Source organism: Muscardinus avellanarius (genome assembly GCF_963383645.1).
Source record: "Muscardinus avellanarius genome assembly, chromosome: 3".
In the NCBI taxonomy this organism is placed as follows: domain Eukaryota; kingdom Metazoa; phylum Chordata; class Mammalia; order Rodentia; family Gliridae; genus Muscardinus; species Muscardinus avellanarius.
In genome coordinates, this window is record NC_137788.1 from 17,932,692 (window position 1) to 17,953,304 (window position 20,613).

Here is a 20,613-nt window from a genome sequence, read left to right on the forward strand (position 1 = left end):
TGAGCCGGAGAAGAGAGCCACGAAGCCTGCGCTGTGTGACCCCCTTGGCGGAGCATTCTTGCACAGGCGAAACTAATCTCTAGTGACAGATCAGTGGCTGCAGGGGCTGGGAGAGGGGAGGGGACCGACTGCAAAGGGATAGTGGGGGGGAGGCTTGGGGGTGCTGGAATGCCCTATATCTTGATTCTAATGGCAGGTATAAATATGTCACCATCATCCAACTGGGACTAGACATGAGGCTCAGAGATAGGCCTCCTGCCTACCTTGCCCAAAGCCCTAGGTTCCATCCCGACTACTGCGAAAAAGAGAAGTAATGATAAATCCAACTATACCCTAATGAAGTGTTTCATTCTAGAAAAGCTGCAACTCAATACGGTTGATTTTTAAAAGACAAAATGCAGCCGGGCGTGATGGCGCACGCTTGTCATCCCAGCATTCGGGAGGCCGAGACGGGAGGATCTCCGTTCACGGGCAGCCTCAGCTACTCAGTGAGGCCCTCTGCAACTCAGTGAGACCTGGTTTCAAAATAAAAGAATAAAAATTAGGGCAGGGGGTGTAGCTCGGAGGTCAATGCCCCTGGGTTCCATCCCCAGACCCGCCCCCCCCCACACACACACACAAAGACAAAATGCAAACACACGTTTTGTCTCCACAAACATAAAAACATTGATGCTTCAATTTCCAAATGCTTCTGAGAGTCTCTAATGGCTTACTCTAAATTTCTGTATTTAATCCCCCCCCCAATAAGGAACAGTTCGCAAACTGCCCCCCATCCAAGGACCAAGGGTCCGGGGATGGAACCCAGGGGCATTTGACCTCCGAGCTACACCCGCTGCCCTATTTTTTTTTTTTTATCCTTTATTTTGAAACAGGGTCTCACTGAGTTGCAGAGGGCCTCACTAAGTAGCTGAGGCGGTCTGCGAACCGCGATCCTCCAGTTTCAGCCCCCCAAAGGCTGGGATTGCAAGCGTGCGCCACCAAGCGGCTCCAAGGACCACACTTGAGTAGCTCGGCCCTATCCCGCCCCGCCATCCCCCCCACCCACCGGGGCAGGCCGCAGAGCCCAGGCCAGGGGGTGGCCGGGGTCACTGGGGCTTGAACACGGGCTGGCGCTGCAGCCGCAGCACCCCGTAGGTGTTGAGGCCGGGCACGTCGAAGCCGGGGGACAGCCCGTGCCGGTCCAGGGGGTAGAAGCTGACCAGCTGGCCGTGCTGGGCCTCGAGCGAGAGCCAGGCGTCGGCGAGGGGCAGCGCGCAGGGGAAGCGGCGCGCCACGTGCAGCTGGAAGACGCGGCCCCGCAGGTGGCGCAGCGCCAGCGTGCGGAAGGCGGGCGGCAGCAGCGCCTCCACGCGGGGCCCGAACTGGCGCAGCCGCAGCTCGCCCGCCGGCCCCGCGCGCACCTCGTAGAAGGTGCGGTTGGCGAAGGAGAAGTAGCCGGCGAAGGGGCGCGCGCGGGGCGGCGGCGCGGGGCGGCGCTCGGCCTCCCGCAGCGCGCGCTCCATGGCGGGCAGCAGCGCGTCGTAGGCCCGGGCCACCACGTCGGGCCCGGGCGGCCGCGGCCCGGCCAGCAGCAGCACGAGGCCCAGGCGCAGCGCGGGCACCAGCGAGAAGGTGGCGGCGTAGCCGTCCAGGTCGCCGTCCTTGCGCACCACGCGGTAGCCGCGCTGCGCGTGGATCTCCCAGGGCGTGCCCGTCTCTTGGGCCAGGTAGGCGCCCGGGCAGGCCAGCAGCGGCGCCAGCAGCGTCCTGGCCGCGTCGGGCCGCAGCAGCCGCCGGGGCCCGCCGCCCAGGAGCGCCACGGCCAGCTTGGCCAGGTCGGCGGGCGTCGAGTACATCTGGCCGGACGGGCGGTACCAGCCCAGGTCGTAGAGCGGCGCCGGCCGGCCGCTGCCGTAGAAGCCCGCGGCCAGGCGGGTGCGCACCCGGGCCGTGAGGTCGAAGCCGGTGTCCGCCATCCCCAGCGGCTCCAGCACGTTCTCCGCGATCCAGCGCTGGTAGTCTCCCTGGGCGGTGTGGGCTGCCAGCACGTGGGCCAGGAGCGAGAAGGCCAGTGTGCTGTAATGACACCTGGAAGGAGCGCGGTGACGCTGGGATGAGGCCCGGGACGAGCATCTCCAGACCCTGATCAGTCACCCTTCGGTTTGCTCAAGCTGTCTGGAATGTCTCCCGCGTCTTTGGGCCCGGTAGAGCTAGGGAGGAAGGATGGTCAGGCCCAGACGAGGCCTCGGGAGGCGCTGGCTGTAACTGAGCTCCACATCCGGGAAGGTTAAGGCCTGGAGTGGAGCAGGGACTTGCCCGGGGTCACGCAGCAGGTTGGAGGAGAGGGGGGCTCGGCAATGCACGTGCAAAGTGCTACGATGAACCCTACGGGTCCTCCACAACTCTCCATGACCTACGCTATCAAATGCAAGGTTAAAGCCTTTGACTGGTGGAGCCCAGGGGTAACAAGTATGGGGCAGGGTCTCACCACCCTTCTCCTCCAGATGTGGCCTTCAGCAGCCATCGGTAAGAGCAGATGCAGCTTCGGAATCTCTAAAGTAATGTCAGGAAGGAACGGGATGGATGGAAATTCTCACACCTGAGGCTCTCCTGAACTCTACGCCCATCTCCTGGGCCTTGCAGACGAGGAAGGTGAGGTTCTCGAGGTGAAGCACCTGACCCAGGGCGCCCAGCAGGTTGGAGCAGAGCCAGGACTCCAGCCCGCAGTGCCCAGCACCTCCTCTCCGCATCACTTGGGATCTTTCTTCCTTAAGGGCAGTGGGGCCTGAGGTTGAGCATTTGGAGAGGCAAAGGGGATCTGAAAGAGGGCCCCTGCCCAGGGCCGGCAAGCCTGGGGGGGGGGGGGCCGCTAGGGCAGGAGTGTCGACTGTCCCCTGTTCAGACCCACAGCCCGCTGCTTCCAGAGCTGGGTGGCTTTGTTCAGCGGTCACCCAGCAATCCACTCCCAGTCATCGTATCCCATTCATTTATTTATTTTTTCTCCCCTTGGTACTACTGGGGGTTGAATCCAGGGGTACTCCACTTCTGAGCTGCACCCCCCCCAGCCCTTTTCATTTTTTTATTTTGAAATAGGGTCTGAGTTGCGGAGAGTCTCGCTAAGTTGCTGAGGCTGACTCGAATCTACAATCCTCCTGTCTCAGCCTCCCGAGTGCTGGCATTACAGGTGTGCGCCACCACGCCCAACTATTCTGTTATTTGTTCGCTGTTTCTCCTTCATCAGAGTGTGCAAACTCCCCAGGGAGGGACTTGGTTGGATTTGTTCGCTGCTGTATCTCAGTGTTTAGCACATTCTGGGCAGAGTAGGTGCATAATAAATGTTGAGTTATGAATGGAAGGATTCCCGCGGAACTGGGTTCTGAGCCCAGCTCTCCTGCCCTGCCCTGACAGCCTCTTTCCAGCGGTAGGATGGAGCTGTAACCAGTGGGCCCTGAGTGTCTCCTGACTGACCATGCGGCATGGAGCACTCTCCCAAGGGTGTGTGTCTTCGGGATGTGCCTCACACCCGGCTGGGCCTGGGCACACTCCTCACCTGGTTCCTGGGTCAGCCACCAGCACGTCGTCCTTGAGTAGACTCAGGGCCTCCTGGGTGCTGCCCCTCCACAGCAGTGACGTAGCGCGCAGCCTTCTGGGCAGCCCTAGGGAGCGGCAGTGGTGAGACCTGCTGGGCCTGGGTTTCATTGGGAGTTACTGGACTTCTGTGAGCCCCAGCCTTTTATCTCCAACAGCAGGGAAAGAATTCCTGTCTCCTGGGGCCGGTGTGAAGATGAGATGGGATCTGCACATGCTAACTGCTCATAAACAATTGTTAGGAGTTGGGGGTGTGGCTCGGGGGTAGAGTGCTTGCCTGGTGTACGTGATGAGGACCTGGGTTCATCCTCAGCACAGAAAATAATGATAATTGTTATTAACTGTTGAAAGTTTAATTTGGTGTGTGTGGGAGGGGGTGCTGGGGATTGAACCCAGGAGCCTTCTACCTCTGAGCTACACCCCCAGCCTGATTTTCTATTCTTCATTTTGAAACAGGGTCTCACTAAGTTGTGGAGGGCCTCACTAAGTAGCTGAGGCTGTCTGCGAACCATGATCCTCCTGTCTCAGCCTCCCAAATGCTGGGATTACAAGCGTGCGCCACCACACCCAGCTCATCTTTTTATTTTATTGCAGGTCTGGGGATGGAGCCCAGGGGCATCTGACCTCTGGCTACACCCCCTGCCCTATTTTTTATTCTTTATTTTGAAACCAGGTCTCACTGAGTTGCAGAGGGCCTCACTAAGTAGCTGAGGCTGTCCACGAACCACGATCCTCTGGACTCAGCCTCCCGAATGCGGGGATTACAAACATGTGCCACCACGCCCAGCTTTGTCTTTTTATTTTTTGAAACAGGTTCTCAGTGAGTTGCAGAGGGCCTCGCTACGTAGCTGAAGCTATCCACGAACCGTGATCCTCCAGTCTCCGCCTCCCAAATATTGAAATTACAAGCATGAGCCACCACACCCAGCCTGATGCATATTTAAACTAAATTATATATTTATATATATTATACATACCTGTTGTATAATATGTATATTATGCATTCATTATGTCTATATTCATATATACGTTGTATATGTATACTTTAGTTTTATTCTCCATTTGTATGGTAGCATTCTGTATATGCTGCTATAAAATCCCTTCCTACTTGCCGGGCGTGGTGACACACGCTTGTAATCCTTGCGCTTGGGAGGTGGAGACAGGAGGATCGCGCAGGTTCGAAGCCAGCCGCGCTAGCTAAAGAGACCCTGTTTCCAAATAAAAATATATTTTAAAAAATAGGTATGGGAGTGTAGCCCAGAGGTAGAAGGGTTCCCAGGAACCCCAGTACCACAGGAAAAAAAAAATCCTTCCTACTTAATGTTATATCTTTTTCCATTTTATTACAGAGTATTATTATAATTTTATGGCTATGTGGTATTTTATTGTCATCATTTACTTCACCATTCCCCTACTGATGGACATATTTCCCCCGCTGATTCCCATATCAATGGACATTGTTTCCATCTTTTGCTATTACAAACTGTGCTGTGCTGAAGAGCTGCGGACATACTTCATGCTACCATGGGTGAGGGCATCTGTGAGAGACTTTCCTGGAAGTGAAATTCTGAGTCAGGGCCTATACTTTATTTTTGCTGCAGGGAAGCTGGGGCCATGTGCATGCTCTGCTCTGCCACTGAGCTGCACCCCTAATTCCTACATTTCTGTGTGTGTGTATATGGGTGTATGTGTGTATGTGTATGTGTGTGTGTGTGTGTGTGTATGTGTGTGTGTGGGGGGGTGCTAGGGATGGAACCCAGGGGCATTCTACCTCCCAGCTACACCCCCAGCCCTATTTTTTATCCTTTATTTTTTAAACAGTTTCACTAAGTTGCAGAAGGCCTCCCTAAGTAGCTGAGGCTGATGGAGAACCTGCAATCCTATTATCTCAGCCTCCCAAGTACTGGAATTACAAGCATGCACTACCTAGCTTAATCCCTGCATTTTGAGTTGTGATAAATACTGCTGAGGGACTTCCACACTGCTCTGTCAACATAAATTTCCACCCTTAATGTGTAAGAGGACCTGTTTCACCATGACCTCACTGCCTCACTGTGTGTGTGTGTGTGTGTGTGTGTGTGTGTGTGTGTGTGTGTGTGTGAATGCTGGTGATTGGATCCAAGGCATTCTACCTCTGCGCTATAGCCCGGCCCTATTTTATTTAATTTTATTTTTAATTTTGAATCAGAGTCATCTCACTAATTTGCTTCCGGCTTTGCTAAATTGCTGAGGCTTTCCCAAACCCGCAGCCCTCCTGTCTGAGCCTCCCAAGCACTGGGCGCATAGGTGTGCACCACCACTCCCAGCTTTGGAGCAGGATTTTTATTTTATTCTGCGTTTCTTTTGTTATGAGACTGCGCATCTTTGCACTTTCCAAGTATTTTTAAGAGCCTTTTCTGTGAACTATTGATTCTGATCCTATCCTTACCCATTTCCATCTGGATTCGCAGATGATCTTTATATGTATATCGAGGGACACTAGATCTCTACTGTGGAACTGCTTACACACTCTAACTTATTGGCTTGCTGTTGGCCTAAGAACCTGATGTCGACCTGCAAACTTGATGCAGAGCTGCAGACCGATTGTCTATTTGATCTGAATTCCCAGCCTCGCCTTGCTTTTACCTTCCGAGATCCTTCTACCCCAGTGCTGCAGGTAAGGAAGTGTGGCCCGTTCAGGAAGCAGAGCAGGGCCCCCTAGGGTCCCCATCTGAAACGGTTTGTGTGGTGCCAGGTAAGTTTTGAGACTCACCTGAGAGCTGGCTGGCCATCCTTCGGAGGGTGACGGGCGAGGGCCTGGGCGCTGGACCCACCTCCTCCAGCCCCTCCTTTTGGCCCTGCTGCTCAGGGGCTGGTGCCACGCCCAGCGGGTTGCGGATGGTGAAGGTGCTGGCGTACCGCTCCAGAGGGTCGTCGAGAGAGGCCACGGTGCCCTCTTCCCACAGGCGGTACAGCATGAGCACGGGGAAGATCTTGGAGACGCTGGCGATCCTGTAGGCGTTGCAGCACGGGGGCAGAGGCAGCCTGTTGGCCCACAGCCACTCCCGCCCTCTGCCCACCCCCGCCTTCCACCCTGGCCATCCTCTGAGGGGGACATTCTCCAAAGACAGGGGGGCTGGGCTGGGCATTTTGTTTTGTTTTGTTTTTTGTGCTACTGGGGATTAAACCCAGGGGCATTCGGCCACTGAGCTACATCCCCAGCCCCATTTTTTTTTTTTTTAATTCTTTATTTTGAAACAAGGTCTCACTAAGTTGCAGAGGGCCTCACTAAGTAGCTGAGGCTGGCCGCCAACCTGCAATCCTCCTGTCTCCCCCTGGCTGGGATTACAAGTGTGCGCCTCCATGCCCGGCTTGCTTTGTTTTTTTGGGGTTTTTTTTTTTTTTTTTTGAAACTAAAATTGAACACTCCCAAGCTTATTTTTTTTTTTTAAGTATGAAACAGGGTCTCCCTGAGTTGCTTAGGGTTTCACTAAGTTGCTGAAGCTGTCATCCTCAAACCTGAAATCCTCCTGTCTCAGCCTCTCAAGTACTGGGATTATAGGCATGCACTGCCATACCTAGCTGGGTTGAACAAGTGTGTGTGTGTGTGTGTGTGTGTGTGTGTGTGTGTGTGTGTGTGCGCGCACACACGTGCGCATGTGTGTTGCTGGGGATTGAACTCAGGGCATTGGGCAAATTACTAGCTCCACAGGTTGTAAGAAGGATTGAAGGAGAGTGTATGTGCAAAATGCTAGTCAACACACCTGGCAGGGGGTAAGCGCTCAGGAAGTGACAGCAAATGGAATCGCTGGCACCCCGCCGGGCACTAAGCGGGTGCAGGGTGAAGGCTAATTCCCTCTGGACCCCTGGCCTCCCACAGTATTCCAGGGAATGGAGGAATTCACTTTGCATTGGAGCTTTTTGTTTTGTTTTGGTATTGGAGATTGAACATAGGGGCGTTCTTTCTTTGAGCTATGCCCCCAGCCATTCTTATCTTTTTAAATTTGACTTGCTAAGTTTCTAGGGCTGGCCTCAAATTTGTCATTCTCCTGTCTCCGCCTCCCAAGAACTGAGATTACAGGCGCCACCACACCTGGCTACTTTGTGGGCTCTGAGGGTCCTGCAGGCAGCACCCAGGGGGAGGATCCTGGGTATGCAAGCGTCCCGAGGTGCTTTCCTCTGAGCCACTGCTGCCGGCTCGCGGGGACCTAGAGCTAAGACTAGCATTATGGTTCCTGCGTGGCTCATGGAAGAGGTGGGGAGACAGAGGGGGCCTTTTCTAGTCTGAGAGGTTTGAGACCAAGGGCTCTAAAGGAGACCCCTTTCTCGCCTGTGTCCACTGTGGTGAGACATTAGACTCACTGACTGCTCTTTGAACTCCACTCTCCTAAGAATAGTCAGTGATAAAGGATAAGGGCTTAGCCAGCTGCAGGCCACTCTCCCTGAATTCTAGGTCAAGACTGATCAGAGATTCCAAAGAGGAATTGAAACGGACCAATCAGAGCTCAGAGCCAAGGACCAATCAGAGGAATTGCAGAGATATATAAGCTGGCCTCCTGGAAGCAGAGGAGCTGAGCAGTGCTGAGCCGGAGGAGCAGTAGTAAGGGAGGAGCGTAGCCACGGCCCTGGTGGCAGCGGTGGTAAGGGCGGTAGGCAAGCTCACGGAGCCGCAACGCCAGCGGACAGAGCTGCAGCCACAGATATTTGACCGCGCTCCCTGGCAGCAGGGTCAGCCTCGGCCTACTGAGCACCAGTGCGGCCACCCTCTCGAGACCCCTCCTCTGCGCTAGAGCCCCGTGGCCTTTCCCTGTCTCCTCCTGTTAAACGCTGTGCCCTGGTTCCTGTGTCTCTTAGGCTAAAGTATTTTGGCTCTTGGGGATGAGAACTGAGGTAGGTCACGGGTCTCAGACTGAGACCTTCTCACCCCACCCCAGCTGGTTTCTCTTTCATCAGGACCTAATCATGGCCCCCGGCAGCTTGGACCCCCAGCCATGATTTTCATGGGCCTGCCTGGCTCCTAAGTCCCTTGCCCCCTCCCGGCACAGGACCCTGGGGGTGGCCCAGCTAACCGGTACATGGTGTACTCATTGGGGGCCCCAGAATTGGGGTCTGAGCCATTCTTCTTCCCGAAGTTGCCCGTCCAGAGCACAGTGTCATTGTGGATGACGACTGCGGACATAGCAGCCAGGCCCGGGGCAGACATCGCCTGGCGCAGGATCCCATCCACCTTGAGGGAGGAGAACAGGAGGCTCAGAGTCACAGCCACACCCTGCACACAGCACCCAGTGATCCTCAGGCCCCAGGTCTCCAAGCCACGCCCATGCGGTGGCCCCAGCCTCACTCAGAGCCCCCCCAGAAGTCTGTTTTGACATCGGGCCGCGTCAGGAGATTCTGCTCAAGGAAGCATTTCCTTGGCAAAATAAAAAAAGGGAGAGAGGGGTTGAATCTAGATTTAATAGAACTAGAGATTGAACTAGGGGCAGTCTACCTCTTAGCTACAGCCACCCCTCTTTATTTTTCCGTTTCTGAAACAGGGTCTCTCTCTAGGTTGCCGAGGCTGTCCTCAAACCTGCGATCCTCCTGTCTCAACCTCCCAAGTACTGAGATTACAGGCATGCACCACCACACCCAGCCAGGGATTCACTCTTTATAAAGGGCCCCTGGGCCCCTTGGAAATGTTGAAAATGGCTCACTCTTTTCAGTGCTGAAGTATAAGGGTGATCCCACTGACGTTGCTGGATTGTGCCAGGCCTGGCTTTCCACTCATTAGTCCACGTAGCCTCACAGTAAGTCAGTGCCACTTCTCCCCACTTAACAGATGAGGACACTGAGTCCGTGGGATCTCGCATGACTTGCGCATGTGGCTGACGGCTGGCGGAATCAAGATTGGATCCTGTGCTGAGTGCAGCCCCCATTTTGCTGGTGGTGGTACTCGGGGTTGAACCCACAGGCACCTGCTATGTTCTTAAACTACCACGCACCTTGGGGATGCTCTTACGTACGCTGGGTGGGCCCTGGCTGCCTCCGGCTTCCGCCCCTGTGCCCTGAGCCTCACTGTCCCCCTGAGGACAGAGGCAGCCAGAGCCCGGCCAGTGCTCGGCAGCAGGCAGCTCTGGTAGTATTTATTGCTTGGGCGTTTGCAGACGGCCATCACATCCACAGTGGCTCTCACTGCTCCTTCCATGAGCTCCTCTCCCCTCCCTACCACCTGTTCCTCAGAAGGCAGTTTCAAGCCCCCCCACCACCACCATACTGCTGCTCAGAGGCTCCTGATTGGTTTCTTTTGTCTCTGTCTCCTAAGGCGACCAGCCCAGAGCAGAGCTGTCTTGTGGTGGGAAAGCCCTGCTGTGTGCGCCCATGCGTGTTTGATTGTATTCCAGTGGCCCCTGACATGGCTCTCATCCTCCCCCATCTCCTCGCTCCTCACCTCCACCTGTGGCCCCTGGGTACTCTGTGTGCAAGGTCCTCACCCCGCAGCCTCCGGGCCTTTGCACGTTCTGTTCCCTCTGCCTGAGCTCCCCTCCCACCCCACCCTGCGAGCTCCCTCACCACACACATGCCATCTGCGTGTCTCCTGCTTGTCAAGGTCCGAGCCAGGACACACTTCTTCCAGAAGCCCTCCCTGACTGCAAGGCCAGCTCCTCCATTCCCCCACAGCCCGTAAACTTTCCTGATCCTCACTCCTTCCCCATCACAGGAATATTTGCTGTCCTGACTGGTCCCTTTCACTACAGATCAGTGTCTCCCTCCCTCATCCCCTGGGCCAGGCACAGAGTAGGTGCTCAAGAAACCTTTGGAAGCCAGGTGTGGTGGTGCACACCTGTAATCACAGTGCCTGGGAGGCTGAGGCAGGTAGATCGAAGTTTTGGCCAGCCTCAGCAACTTAGACCCTATTTCAAAAAAAAAAAAAAAAAAAAAAGAATAGCCAGGTGCGGTGGTGGTGGTGCACATTTGTAATCCTAGTACTTGAGAGGCTGAGACAGGAGGGTCACAAGTTCGAGGACAGCCTCAGCAGGTAGTAAGACTCTCAGCAACCTAGTGAGACCCTATTTCTAAATAATAATAAAAAGGAAGCCAGACATGGTGGCACATACTTGTAATCCCTGTACTCGAGAGGCTGAGACAGGAGGACCTGCAGGTTCACAGCCAGCTTCAGTTACTTAGTGAGGCCCTCTGCAACTTAGTGAGACCCTGTTTAAAAATAAAAATAAAATAGTTCCGGGGGTGTAGCTCAGAGGAAGAATACCCCTGGATTCAACCCTGAGTGCTGTAAGTAAATAATGAAGATTAAAGATAAAAGAACAAAGCAGATTTGGGGGATGTGGCTCAAAAGTAGAATGCCCCTTGGTTCCATTCCCAGTAGCACAAGAAAAAGAAACACATTGAATGAATGAGTGAATGAATGAATGAATGAAGGCCACATTCAGCACGGAGGTCGTGCGCCTCCCCCAGGCCTCGCCCACAGCCCAGATCCCTCCTGGTCACCACTGACCTTTTCCAGGGCTTCCTTCAACACAGGGAGGGGGTGGGCCAGGGGCACGGGCTCAGGGTGCCGGGGACACATCCTCACCGGGGCGGAGGTCGGCTGTGGACCCAAGGGACCTGGACGGAGGGAGATCGCCTGGTGAATAAGGGCTGGAAATCGGGGCAAGAGACTGACTGGTCATCCTGGATGAGGGCAGCTGGCAGCCTGGGGACAGACCCCCGGAGCCAACAAGAGCCCCATCAGCAGAGGTTGGTATGGGGCCTGGTGCAGGCGCCGAGGGCAGCGGGCAGAGCAACAGACTGTGCCAGGAGGGGGAGGCCGAGGCCACGCTGGCCCTCCAGGTTCCCCTCCGGCCACAGTTCCTGGCTGGCAGCTGCCGAGCCCCTCCTGCTTAGCCAGCTTCCTATGGGTGTGGTCCTGGGCTCAGCTCTGGGGCAGGCTCTGCCCCTCTGTCTGTCTGTCCCTGGTCCACATGCTGACTATCCATGTGCGGGTGGAGAAGTGGACTTGGAGCCACAGCTAGGCTTCAGGCCTAAGGCGCCTGGACAACCCATCCCCTCGCCAGAGTGGGCAGCGGGCTGGGTCCCATCCTGCCTTTGCTCAGGCGTGGCTGTCCTGCAGCTCAGGGAAGGAGGCGGGGTGTTGGCCGCAGCATCACCCCAGCAGCCTCAGACCTCACTTTGTTTGTTTGTTTGTTTGTTTGTTTGTTTGTTTGTTTGTTTGTTTTGCGGTGCTGCAAATGGAACTTGGGGCCTCAAGCATGATAGGCAAGTGCGCTTCCCACTTCCCGGGAATCTGTCTGGCTTTGCAATTTAACAGCCAGATAGGGCAACTTTTGAAGCACGGCCTTAAGGGACTTGCTCCCTGGAGACACCGCCACCTGGTGGACAGGACTGGGATAGCAGCCTTGAGAAGAAACAGGCCCTGCTCCACAGGTTGCCTGATAGGTGGGAGGAACCCAGGTTAGACAAGCTGTAAAACTTCCAGACAGCAGGCAGAATTGAGAAACCGCAGGCCAGGAGGCTTGGAGTGCTGGTTACTGTGGGGAAGGAAGCGCTTTCAACAAGTCCACAGCATAGGTTTAATAATCAGAGGAGAAGCTGTGTGTGTGGTGGCTTGTGTTTGTAATCCCAGTACTTGGGAGGCTGAGAATGAAGGATCGAGGTTCGAGGCCAGGCTTAACAACTTGTGAGGCCCTCCTTCTGCAATTTAGTGAGACCTTGTTTCAAAATGAAGAATAAGCCAGGCGTGGAGGCCCATGAAGGATGGAGGTTCATGGACAGCCTCAGCAACTCACTGAGACCCTGTTTCAAAGTAAAATGTAAAAAAGGTCTATAATCAGCCGGGCGTGGTGGCGCACACTTGTATAATCCCAGCACTCGGGAGGCAGAGACTGGAGGATCACGATTGGGTTCATGGGCAGTGATCGCTGTCCACTTAGCGAGGCCCTTCACAACTCAATGAGACCCTGTTTCAAAAAATAAAGACTTAAAAAATAGGCCCCTACTAAAAATAGGGGTGTGGCTTGGAGGTAGAATGCCTCTGGGTTCCATCCCCAGTACTGCCAAAAAAAAAAAAAGGTCTATAATCCAAGTACTTTAGAGGCTGTGACAGGAGGATCACAGGCTCGAGACCAGCCTAAGCAACTGAGCAATACCCTGTTTGTTTGCTTATTTTTTATTTATGTATTTATTTATTTATTTTGGGTAGTGGGGATTACGGTTCGTGGACAGCCTCAGCTACTTTGCAAGGCCCTTCACAACTCAGTGAGACCCTGTTTCAAAAAAAAAAAAAAAAGACTGAAAAATAGGGCTGCATGTATAGCTCAGAGGTAGAATGCTCCTGGATTCCATCCCCAGTACCACACACACACAAAAAAAAAAAAAACAGCCTAATAATTCATTTTATGTACGTATAGTAATACCATTTCACTACGAACTGGTAATTTATTTATTTATTTATTTATTTATTTATTTATATTTTTTTTTGGTGGTACTAGGGGTGGAACCTAGAGGCTTTCTACCTCCAGGCTATACTCCCAGACCTTTTTTTAAATATTTTATTTGGAAACAGGGTCTCGCTAAGTTGCCAAAAGCCTAAGTAGCTGAGGCTGGCTTCGAACCTGTGCGATCCTCCTGTCTCAGCCTCCCAAGTGCGGGGATTACAAGCGTGCGCCACCATGCCCGGCACGAACTGGTAATTTAATATTTTGTAAAGAACAGCCCCAGGGGACAGGCCAGCCCACCCAGCTGGGGGCTATTTTCTTAAGGAACTAAGAAGCCCCTCATCAAGGAATGTATCTTAGAAAGGGATGAGGTGGGAGAGGAAGGAATTGGCAAAAAAATAAAAATAAAAAGAGCCTGGCATGATGGTGCACACTTGTAATCCCAGCGCTTGGGAGGCTGAGACAGGAGGATCGCGCAGGTTCGAAACCAGCCTCAGCTACTTAGTGAGGCTCAACAACTTAGTGAGACCCTGTTTCCAAATAAAATAGAAAATAGGTCTGGGAGTATAGCCCGGAGGAGAAAAGCCCCTGGGTTCCACCCCCAGTACCACTAAAAGAAGAAAGAAGGAAGGAAGGAAAGAAAGAAAGAAAGAAAGAAAGAAAGAAAGAAAGAAAGAAAGCAAGCGAGCCATGTCTGCGAGGGAAAAAAAAAAAAGCGACAGCCCTTTGGAAATCCAGGGTGCTCACTGAGCTCTGGGGCCTCCGTCACCCAGAGTGAAGATGGGCAAAGGCATGTTACCCTGAGAGACCCAAGGCTCTGGACCATCCGGGATCTCAGCAGGTTGGAGGTCCCCGGGATGCTATACCCACAGAGACATGCTGTTCATCCCCAGCAATGGTGAGCCCTTTGCTGGACCTTGACCAGTTCAGGAAGGAGAGAGCCTGCAAGATACAGCATCCTCAAGTCAGGTGTGGTAGCGCAGGCTTGTCATCCCAGTACTTCAGAGGCTGAGACAGGAGGATCTCCCAAGTTCAAAGCCAGCCTCAGCTACTTAGTGAAGCCCTTTGCAAGCAACTCAGTGAGACCCTGTTTCAAAATAAAGAATAAAAATAGGGTTGGGGGTATAGCTCGGAGATAGAAAGCCCCTAGGTTTTATCCCCAGACCCACCAAAAGAAAGAAAGAAAGAAAGAAAGAAAGAAAGAAAGAAAGAAAGAAAGAAAGAAAGGGAAAAGAAAGAGCAGCCTCTATCCATGGATACCTGAGTTGTCCTCAGGGTCTCTGTTTTGGAGATGGAAGGGTCTTTGAAGAGGGCAAGGACCCCAAGATCCTATCAGGTTTGTTGTTTGTTTGTTTGTTTGTTTGTTTGTTTTAGTACTGGAGGTGGAACCCAGAGGCTTTCTACCTCCGGGCTATACTCCCAGACCTATTTTATATTTTATTTGGAAACAGGGTCTCACTAAGTTGCTGAGAGCCTTACTTAGTAGCTGAGGCTGGCTTTGAACCTGTGCGATCCTCCTGTCTCAGCCTCCCAAGCATGGGGATTATAAGCGTGAGCCACCACGCCCGGCCTAGGTTTTTGGTTTTTTTGTGGTACCGGGGATCAAACCCAGGGGCATTCTACGTAGCTCTGAGCTCCACCCCCAGCCCTATTTTTTATTCTTTATTTTGAAACACGGTCTCACTAAATTGCAAAGGGTCTCACTAAGTACTTGAGGCTGCCCAAGAACCTGCAATCCTCCTGTCTTAGCCTCCCAAGTACTAGGACTACAAACATGCACCACCATGTTAGTTGAAGGCCAAGCAAGAAAAATACTTTTCTTGTACTTTTAAGGGTCCCTGAGTTTTATCTCCAGACTGGGTGCCTTGGGGAAACCCTGATAGCATCGAGGTCCTCACTTTATACACAAGAGCATCAAGGCCCAAAGAGGTCATACAACTGGCTCAAAGATGCACGGTGAGACCCAGAGTGAGGCTAGAGGCCAGAGCTCTTGAGTCTAGATCTTCTGGTCCTCCCTGGATCCCAGCCCGGTGGCAGCTCAAAGCCTAGGAGCCAGGCAGCACTCACTGTTGTTCTGTTGTTTCTTTTTTCCTTTCTTTTCTTTCTTTCTTTTTTTTTTGGGGGGGGAGGGGGTACTGAGGATTGGAGCCAGGGGCATTCTAGCCCTGAGCTACACCCTAGTCCTTTCCATTTATTTTGAAACAGAGTCCCACTGGGTTGCTGAGTCTCCCTACGTTGCTGAGGCTGCCTGCAGACCTGAGATCCTCCTGACTTAGCCTCCCAACTACTGGGATGGACCACTTCAGCACTCACCTGTCTGCACCTTGGGGAGGTGATACTGCCACAGGAAGCAGCCAGTCATGACCACCGAGAACAGGAAGAGGAGGCCACTGGAGATGGGGAAGAACCACCTCTTTTTCACTTTTGGCAGGTGGAGCTGCCAGCCTGCCTGGAAGGGAAGGACACAGGGCAGCCGTGGGGGTCAGCTGTAGGAAAGAGAGAAGGACCCCACCCAACACCTCCTGTGCCTCAGGTTCACCCGGACAGGACACCACGAGAGCCTGCAGCTCCAGACCCCCTCAGCGGCTCGCCCCTGTGCACACTCATGCCAGCCTTTGTTCTTGTCCTCTTAGTATCTCTTTCCTGCCCACCCAGCAGACACCAGGTCCCTGGGTTCTGCAGCGAACCAGCCTCTGGAGTCTCCATCCTCAGGCAGCTGGCATAGTGGAATCCAAGACCTGTCCCTCCTGGCTGGCCCAGCAGAGCAGGGGAAAGTTCCCTTCTGTCCACAGCTGTATCTCCAGTGCTGGCTCAGCCGCTAGCGCATGGTAGGTATCGACACACACTAGTCTACCATGTTCTAGGATTGTTCTAAGCAATTCATGAACATTACTTCATTTAATCCTTGCAACTGAATTCAGTCAGATACTAATAGTTCCTGGCTCTCAGGAAATGTTTTCAAATTTTATTTTGTCCCACGAGTTAAAAGACTCAGGTTCAAATCTCAGCCCTACCTCCTAAGCCCGCTATCATCCTGGGTAAGTCCCTTCCCCTCTCTGGGCTTCTGTTTCTTTGGTTGTTGAGAGGGTTGAGATATCTGTAGAGAATTTACTTTTACATCTGGAAATATCACTGGATTTTAAAAGTATCTTCCAGCTCTAGAGTTTGGGGTTCACAACAAAACATTCCCTCTCTCTCTCTCATTCTTATTGTTTATTTTGGTTTGGTTTTTGCAGTACTAAGGATGGAACCCAGGGGCATTCTACTTCCAAGCTACACCCCCTGCCCTATTTTTTTATTCTTTATTTTGAAACAGGGTCTCACTGAGTTGCAAAGGGCCTCACTAAATAGCTGAGGCTGTCCTCAAACTGAGATCCTCCGGTCTCAGCCTTCCAACTGCTGGGATTACAAGCGTGCACCACCGCGCCCGGCTCCTTTTTATTTTTTATTTTGAAACAGAGTCTCTCTAAGCTGTTAAGTCTGGCCTCAAACCTGCAATCTTCCTCTCTCAGCCAAAGCCATTCTTTAATTTTTGAAGGCCAGAATCAAACCCAATGTCCTCCAATTGGTGAATAAATACACAAAGTACAGTGGATCCAAACAATGGAAGGCCGCTGAGAAACACCGCAGGGCGGATGGATTTCGTGTGTGTGTGTGTGTGTGTGTGTGTGTGTGTGTGTGTGTGTGGTTCTGGGGGTGGAACCCAGGGGCTTTCTACCTCTCAACTGTACTCCCAGACCTTTTTTTTATTTTATTTGGAAACAGGGTCTCACTAAGTTGCTGAGAGCCTCACTAAGTAGCTGAGGCTGGCTTCGAACCCGTGCCATCCTCCTGTCTCCGCCTCCCAAGCGCGGGGATCACAAGCGTGCGCCAACACGCCCAGCTGCAGATGGATGTCTACAGTATGATACTAAGTGAAATAAGCCAGACTCAAAAGGCTACATGATACAGGATATATAACATTCTAGAAGAGGTCAAACTAGAAGGACAGAAAACAACTCTGATTGCCTGGGGCTGGGATTGGGGCTGGGGCTGGGGCAGCTACAAAAGAAAGAAAGGAACTTAGGAGGTGATCAGGTTGTCCAAGCTAGCCGTGGCGGTGCTTATGAAACTGAGTGCACTTGTCAAAACTCATCAAACTTTGCAAATTTATTATTTCTAAGTGACAACTCAGTTTTTGTTGTTTGTTGTTTTGTCTTGAGGTACTGGGGTTTGAACACAGGATCTCCTGTGTCTAGGCAGGGGCCCCACCACTGAGCTGCATCCCCTAGCCCTTTTTATTATGAGACAGGGTCTTATTAAATGGCCCATGCTGGCCTCAAACTTACAACCCGCTGCCTCAGCCTCCCAAGTAGTTGAGATGACAGGGGAATACCGCTGCTTTTGTTTTGCTTTGTTGTGGTACTGGGGTTTGAACCCAGGGCATCTGCTTCTGAGCTATGTAGCCATATATATATATATATATTAGTATATATGCTATATATGTCCCATCACCATGCCTGACATCTGGTTTAGGGTTTTTTGTTTTGTTTTGTTTTGCAGTACTAGAGATGGAACCTCGGGGCATTCTACCTCCAAGCTACATTCCCAGGCCTACTCTTTATTTTGAAACAGGATCTGGGTTGCAGAAGGCCTCACTAAGTAGCTGAGGCTGTCCGCGAACTGCGATCCTCCTGTCTCAGCCTCCCAAGTGCTGGGATTACAAACTGCGTCACCACGCCCAGCTGCTCAGTTTGTTGTTGTTGTTGTTGTTGTTGTTGTTGTTGTTGTTTTGTTGTTTTGTTTTGCTTTTGTTTTTCACGGGTCTGGGGATGGAACCCAGGGGCATTCTATACCCTCTGCCCTATTGTTTATTCTTTTATTTTGAAACAGCGTCTCACTGAGTTGCAGAGGGCCTCACTAAGTAGCTGAGGCTGTCCTTGAACCACGATATCCTCCGGTCTCAGCCTCCCGAATGCTGGTATTACAAGCATGCGCCACCACGCCCAGCTGCTCAGTTTTTATAAAAGGGGTTCATTAAAGATCCCAAGAGGTGGACTTGGTGGTGCACGCCTGTATTCCCACTACTTGGAAGGCTGAGACAGGAGGATTGCAGGTTTGAGGACAGCCTCATCAAGTAGTGAGACTCTCATCTCAACCTAACGAGACCTTGTTTCAAAATAAAAATAAAAAAATAGGGCTGAGGATATAGCTTGGAGGTAGAATGCCCCTTGATTCAATCCCCAGTACAAAAAAAAAGAAGAAAAACAGGAGATCCAGACGTGGTGGCATGTGCCTGTGAACCTAGTATTTAGGAAGCAGGAGACTCCTAGGTTCAAGAACAGTGTCAGCAACTTAGTGAGACCTTAAGAAATTTAGCAAGGTCCTGTCTTAAAATGAAAAATACGCCGGGCGCGGTGGCGCACGCTTGTAATCCCCACGCTTGGGAGGCGGAGACAGGAGGGTCGCGCAGGTTCGAGGCCAGTCATTCTGGCTTGAGAGACCCTGTTGCCACATTAAAAAAAAAAAGTACAAAAATAGATCTGGGAGTGTAGCCTGGAGGTAGAAGGGTTTCCAGGAACCCCAGTACCACCAAAAAATAATAAATAAATAAATAAATAAATAAATAAATAAAATAGAGCTGAGCATGTAGCCCAGAGGTAGACTGCCCCCAGAACAATTCCTAGTACAAAAAAAAAGCAAATCCCAAGAGCACTAGGAGGCCTCACCTGGGAGTCTGAGGAGTGGCTCCAGGCAGACTGTACCTCTGCGCTCTGCGTATGAATCTGCTGCCCTGTGGGGAGGCGCCAAGAGCCGTGGGCCAGGGCCAGCAAGACAGGTGCCCCGGCTTGACCAGGCACCCCAGCTCACTGCAGCCCAAGAGTGACATTCAGACCTTCAGGCTGAGGCTGTGGGCAGTGGCTCGAGCTCCGTGCTCTGTGCCACCCACCCCACCTCCACATGCAGGGGGGGCTGCACCCCCACTCTGCAGCCCTCCTGAGCTCAGCCTCATCTTCCGTCTGTGTCCAACCTCAGGATTTATTCCAAAAAGCAGAGTCGGGATTTAGCCTCTAAGCCCTTCGCCAGCTGTGGGAGCCACGGGGAATCGCCCTCCTCTCCCAACCCCCACAGATGGCCCCCCTGCGCACCCCAGTGGCCCTCACCCCCTCTCCTCTTCCTCACAGCCCACTCGGGAGCAGCACCTTTTTGTGCGTGCATGCATTCATTCAGAAAACAATCCCCAAGGACCTACTGCGGTCCAGGTGGCACCTTCCCCCACAGAGGGTGGGACCGGAGGGAGGCAGGACCGGATGGGCTCTGCCCTTTCTAGCTTGGGTCAGAAGACTCCACCTCGTGAAATCTTAATTTTCTCATCTGCATAATGAGGACAACAATCATTCTGCACCTCCAGATCATTCTATCTCACAAATGAGACTGTGTCAAAGCCCCAAGAAACCAACACCGATTGGTCGCTAGAACTGTCAGAGTTTCTCTGAGTGAGCCAGACAGAGTGTGGAGGAACTTCGCTGGGTGTGGTGGCTCACACCTGTAACCCCAGCAACTGAGTGGCTGAGACAGGAGGAGCTCCTGCTTTGAAACAAGGGAAGGGCTGGGGTATAGTCCTTTCTATCTCCCTGTGGGTTTGATCTCCAATACAAAAAAGAAAGCACAGAGAGGGCCGGGGCAGGAGGGGGGACGTCTCACTGAACAGGCAGCTGGGGAGGAGCTGGGGTGCGGCCAGAGGTGTGGAAAGGGAGACCAATGGCTTCCGGTTGGCAATTCTCAAAGCCATTCTTGTTGACAATGACGACATGGGATGAGGGTGACTCGGGCGATGCCTCAAGGCCCCTCAAGCCTGTGCCTTACCTGGGTCTTCATTCTCTCCAAGGCATGGAAGATTCTGGTGCCTTGAGGACTGGGGTCTACAGCCCAGGAGACCCTGTGGGCCAGAAACTGAGTCATAAGGGTAAAGACACAGAGAGGTCCTGCGGCGCTGGGAAAGAGAGAGGGGGCAGGGAGCTACCAGAAGACAGATGAGGGCTGGAAACAGGGCCCCGGTTTCACGTTCTCCACCCCCAGGACAAGGTAGCATGGCGCCCCCACCCAGCCACCAAGGCTGTCCTGCTTTTAACAGAGTCCTGTGTTCCCAGAAACCCCTGGGCCCAGGCAAACCAGGACAGCTGGCCACCCTACCCACGCGCACATCTGATTCCAGCTCTTCTCCCCCCTCTAGCTTGCTCGGAAACACTCCCCTAGGTCCCCGGACTCTTCTCTCAGCCACAACTTACCTTGGTCCAGAAAGCTCAGGGAGGACAGGTCAGCGCAGGCTCCGCCAAGCTGCGCCCCCTGCGTCCCAGGGAACGGGAAAGCACGCTGGGCTCGGCACAGGCTCTGCCTGAGCTCTCCAGGGTCCAGCAGATGTGCCGGCGCATTTCCCCAGCACTAATCCCTCCACGTGCCCTCTGCCAAGGGGATTAGTCCCTGGGATCCCTGAGCAGCAGGAAAGGGGCAGATTTGTCAGGGCACTGGGGGCAGCACATGGCCCGAGATGCTCCAGGCTGGGGGCAAAGGCACGCTCTCCAGAGGAGTCTCTGCCAAACCCAATGTGGAGGAGAGGTGACAGGTGGCAGCTGCCAGAGTACGACCCACAGGGCCT

General features: G+C 53.1%; 1 protein-coding gene across 1 annotated transcript; it reads right to left on the minus strand.

Moving 5' to 3' along the window:
* Positions 1-1,085: 1,085 nt before the first annotated feature.
* LACTBL1 (lactamase beta like 1) lies at positions 1,086-19,749 on the minus strand (the record flags this gene model as incomplete). The annotated part of the gene is made up of 8 exons (XM_080691342.1): positions 1,086-2,067; positions 3,530-3,635; positions 6,320-6,558; positions 8,616-8,773; positions 11,039-11,148; positions 15,291-15,426; positions 18,686-18,750; positions 19,662-19,749. The coding sequence occupies 8 exons, from the start codon at positions 19,747-19,749 to the stop codon at positions 1,086-1,088; spliced, it is 1,884 nt and encodes a 627-aa protein (XP_080547468.1).
* Between the last annotated feature and the right edge of the window lie 864 nt (positions 19,750-20,613).